General features: G+C 49.8%; 1 protein-coding gene across 1 annotated transcript in view; it reads left to right on the plus strand.

The window, feature by feature from the left end:
- Nucleotides 1-3,030, plus strand: part of lnx1 (ligand of numb-protein X 1) — a gene marked incomplete at its 5' end in the record, with an annotated part of 16,249 nt that extends 13,219 nt beyond the window's left edge. Inside the window, 2 exons of the mRNA XM_083697880.1 lie at nucleotides 2,137-2,295; nucleotides 2,727-3,030. Of these exons, the coding sequence (XP_083554006.1) occupies nucleotides 2,137-2,295; nucleotides 2,727-2,862 (295 nt within the window). The remainder of the gene's footprint in view (nucleotides 1-2,136; nucleotides 2,296-2,726) is intronic.
- Nucleotides 3,031-5,000: the final 1,970 nt, after the last annotated feature.

Here is a 5,000-nt window from a genome sequence, read left to right on the forward strand (position 1 = left end):
GAGACCTCCCAGTCCTCCCAGTACCCCTCTATTCTCTCCTCCTGCTGCCTCCCAGTCCTCCCAGTACCCCCCTATACTCTCTTGTGCTGCTGCCTCCCAGTCCTCCCAGTACCCCTCTATTCTCTCCTCTTGCTGCCACCCAGTCCTCCCAGTACCCCTCTGTACTCTCTACTCCTGCTGCTTCCCAGTCCTCCCAGTACCCCCCTGTACTCTCTAGCCCTGCTGCCTCCCAGTCCTCCCAGTACCCCCCTGCACTCTCTCATGCTGCTGCCTCCCAGTCCTCCCAGTACCCCTCTATTCTCTCCTCCTGCTGCCTCCCAGTCCTCCCAGTACCCCCCTATACTCTCTTGTGCTGCTGCCTCCCAGTCCTCCCAGTACCCCTCTATTCTCTCCTCTTGCTGCCACCCAGTCCTCCCAGTACCCCTCTGTACTCTCTACTCCTGCTGCTTCCCAGTCCTCCCAGTACCCCCCTGTACTCTCTAGCCCTGCTGCCTCCCAGTTCTCCCAGTACCCCTGTACTCTTTAGTCCTGCTGCCTCCCAGTTCCCCGCCTGGCTCCTGCAGTTTGTATATTTATAGTATAGTATATCTGCAGGAATTGCGTGATGCAATCATGTCATTATGGACCAGAACCTCAAAGGAATGTTTCCAACATCTTATGGAATCGATACCATGAAGAACTGAGGCTGTTTTGAGAGCAAAAGGAGGCCCTACCCAGTATTAGTATCATCCAAATAAAGTACTCGGTGAATGTACACGGAGGACATCAGCTCCAAAAGTCTCCATTCCACACGCTACAACAGTAGACTCCCACAGAGCTGTTAGTCCACTGAAATCAGTTGACTGAATTTCTACCGAAATACTAACTATATTCATAACTATATACTAACTATATGAATAACAACACTGAAGATAACCAACGGCTGCTGTCAGCCATGTTTCTAGCAAGAACGAGAGAGAATCGCATTAACCATGCTGAGGACGTGACGATGAGCTCGGAGAACAAGTAATTGGCTTCTATGAGTGCAAGTGTCCATCCTAAAAGCTGGATAAAAAGAAGGGTATAGTCCTTAGGAACGACAGACTCTAAGGCTGATATGAGAGAGAGAGAGAGGGAGAGAGGGAGAGAGAGAGAAGGATAGCAGCATGATGCAGTGATCGTAGTAATACAGCGGTTGGCCACCCTCTAAACGAGGCCTTCACGGTCCCTCGCCCATTCCTCATCCTCTTCATCACATACCCCGGTCTCAGACAGTGGTCACTTTTGACACTCACTCCCCCCCATCTCTCTCTCTCTCTCTCTCTCTCTCTCTCTCTCTCTCCCTCTCCCTCTCTCTCTCCTTCTCCTTCTCCTCTCCTCGTGCTCCTTTAAGCAGCTTAGAGGATGACAGTGTGCCAACCCACATTAAAGAGATTTGCTCATCAGAGAACTTCCCCATCCCTCCCTCCCTCCCTCCCTCTCTCTCTCCCTCTCTCGTCCCCTGGGGTGTGATGTGCAGTCGAGGTCTTGGATTTGGGGATTAAAGGACAGGGGTGTGGTGTGGTGTGGGGGGGGGGACCCCTCCCCATCCCTTTAAGGAAAAGGGTCAGCCTAGCAGGGCGAAGGAGAGTAGGTCTTTTCTCCAAAGAACCGCTACTGCCGCTGTTACTGTGAAGGTAGGAAAGCGAGGATAGGAAATTGCAAAAAAAAGGCCCATTTCTCCCCCTGACCAGCAAAATTGATTAGAAAAGGGAAACCAAACTAGCGAATCACCATGGGGAATTGCTGTCCAGTCCGCCGACGGTTTTCTAACAGGATTTGAATGCAATTTTCCCTCTGCCCCTGGGCTGTGTGTGCGGCTGATACTAAAATCCCTCCATTCTCAACGCCGTATTTCCACGGCTTAGCCTCACCTGGGAGGAGAAGTCATGTCCTCATTTTCATTGGATGATGGCCAGAAGCTTCCCCCCCCCCTTTTTTTTTTCTTCTTCTTCTTCTTCTTCTTCTTACTCTGACAGCGAGTAGACTCTGCGATCTCGTTGCTAACTGCAAAATGTGCACTGTGGCTCGGCCAGAGACGATTCAGAGGTGAGGCTGCAGTTTAGAGATTACCTAATCTCTTTTTTTTTGGGGGGGGGGCGTTTGTGGCCCTTTCAGGCACCTGTACTGCTGCAAAGACATCGTCCTGCGCCGGAGCACCTCGGGCAGCCTGGGGTTCAGCATCGTCGGGGGTCAGGAGGAGGTCAACTGCAACCAATCCTTCTTCATCCGCTCCATCGTGGAGGGGACGCCAGCCTACAACGACGGGAGGATAAGGTACTGACTGACTTCACCTTTGACCTCACACACTCCGCCCGAGAGAGAGAGAAACCTACTGTACTGTACCAGGGGAGGCTGGTGGGGTTGAATTCACGAGGACTGGTCTTGTTCCGTCCGTTCCGACGAGACCTTCCTCGGATGTCTTCCTCCGCCAGCCTCTCCTGTACGATATCTCAGATTAATTCACACAATAACCAGAGGACCAATCATAACAATAACCGCTAAAATAAGTACTTTACACATTCCATCGTATATTACTGGTGTAATATAGTAGTCTGGTATCCATACTATGGTAATATAGTATATCCAGGAGAGACCTACCGAACTGCATTGTACTGAGTTCACCTCTCTGTGCTTGGTCTAACCTTCTCTGTTCCTCTCCCTGTGTGTGTGTGTGTGTGTGTGTGTCTGTGTGTGTGTGTGTCTAGGTGTGGGGACATCCTCCTGGAGGTGAACGGGAAAAGCACGTGGGGCATGACCCACACAGCGCTGGTCCGACTTCTGAAGGAGCTGCGGGGCAGAATCACCCTGACCATCGTGTCCTGGCCCGGGAGCCTTCTGTAGCTGGACACCGCCCTAGCTCCGGCCCCCCCACCTCACCCTACCCCCCCACCTCCACCCCCACCCTACACACAACTACACAGCTACTACTCTTCCACTCCTCCACCCAGGAGCAAGGGGGGGGGGGGGCAACAACAACAACAACAACAACAACAACAACAACAACAACACTACTACTGACCAATGACGTGACGTGATGTGTGTGTGGACATGTGGGGCTTTAGACAGGAGTACCTACGCCCAGTCTGGCTGTAGACCGTAGGAGGGGCTAACATTAGCCATATAGCCACACGGAAGGCGGACCTTTTAGAACTGCACTGACTCCTGAAGGACAACATGACACTTTGCCAGGAGTACATAGAGAAAGGTCCAATGGGAAGACTGGAGTTTGACCACCTGACCAAACCCCTCATCCCAGAGACACTGAGCTGGGGAGGAGGGGAGGGGGATGGCTGGATCGGAGCCCCTCCCACTGGGATGTTGGGAGCAATCGGATCGGAGGAGAGGGGAAGGTCGTTCTCGGACTGACATGGCTCCAATAAGGGGGGATGGGAGGTTGGAAGGAAGGGAGGGAGGGAGGGAGGGGACACAAAGTTGCCAATTTCCAGTAGTTCTATGTTAAAGAGTATGCATTTACTTGTACTCACATTTCTTTACGGTAAATGTTGGGTGTCTAAAAAAAAAATTCTACTGATTCAAGCACTTGTACTATAGTCTGTTCCACTATCGTTTCCTGTTTGTTTTAAATGGCCTTCGACTAATAGGCTTTGTTACGTTTGTACTGGCTGGTGGTATTTCATCTTCTCATCTGTCAGACTTGAGGACACATTGCCAAGTAGTTGTCTGTGTTGAGATGTTTTCAGAAGCTGTTGCTAAAATTATCAAAAACCACTGGCGGCAAAATTATTATTAGAAAAAAAAAAGAAAAAAAGAAAAAAAAAAAGTGTTAATAATTGGTTGTATAAAAAGTAACATTTAAGGTGACATCGTGGAGGCCTTACTGATTTTTCCTACTTTTGAGAAGAAAAAAACAAACTGACTTGGTTTGTGTGTGTGTGTGTGTGTGTTTCCGTGGATGCGTCTAATATGGGGCCCATCCACTGCGGCTCTGTCTCTCTCACGCTTCGGCCTGTGTAGTTATCTCTGATGGTACCTTTGGTTAAATAATCAATAAAGTCATTCAAAAGGAGATGTGTGTGTGTGTGTGTGTCTGCTTGTGTCACAGAGCTTTGACCAGGGTTGGGAGTTGTATACTATGCTGTGTCCCATGTCTCCACCCTCTTCCCTGAAGTATGCCCTTGTAGACTCCCTAGTATGGATCTAGATGGACATGGGTGTGTTGTGGAGCCGTGCTTAGACCAATCCTTTGTGTCTTCAAAGGTGTAGCCTGTCATTTTGCGTGTTGCTGCCCTTTATGGCGAGACCGAAAATCTCAAATATACAATACGCTACGTTTTCTAATAACGGCAAATGTGTGCATAGCCACAAACGGTACGCCAAGGCCCATGACACCAGACTTTAAAGAGCTCTTTAGAGAGCCCTCCTAAAGACCGCTTCACCCTCACTACCCCCTCTATACTAACCCTAACCCCAACCCCAACCCTAGAGACCTCTTCATCCCCGCTACCCCCCCTATACTAACCCTAACACCAACCCCAACTGTAGAGACCGCTTCACCCCCACTACCCCCCCTATACTAACCCTAACCCCAACCCTAGAGACCGCTTCACCCTCACTACCCCCCCTATACTAACCCTAACCCCAACCCTAGAGACCGCTTCACCCCCACTACCCCCCCTATACTAACCCTAACCCCAACCCTAGAGACCTCTTCATCCCCACTACTCCCCCCTGTACAAGTTCTCTCCTGCTAATAAAAGATTATTATAATTAAAAAAAAAAAAAGCCTACTGGCATTACGACTGCCAATGGCCCCTGGTGTGAGCATTGATTAGTTTGTCTTATGATGACTGTTGGATAGATGATTCACTTACTTAAACAAATGTATTGTTGTAAGTCGTTTTGGATAAAGGCGTCATGCTAAATGCCATGAATGTAAATGTACAAAAAGCTCATTGTCTGGACCAAAACCGCGCTCTTCACAGAACGTTCCTCATCATGCCGTCTCATTCCTCCCCCGC

This window comes from Argentina silus, assembly GCF_951799395.1.
Source record: "Argentina silus genome assembly, contig: scaffold_153, whole genome shotgun sequence".
NCBI lineage: Eukaryota > Metazoa > Chordata > Actinopteri > Argentiniformes > Argentinidae > Argentina > Argentina silus.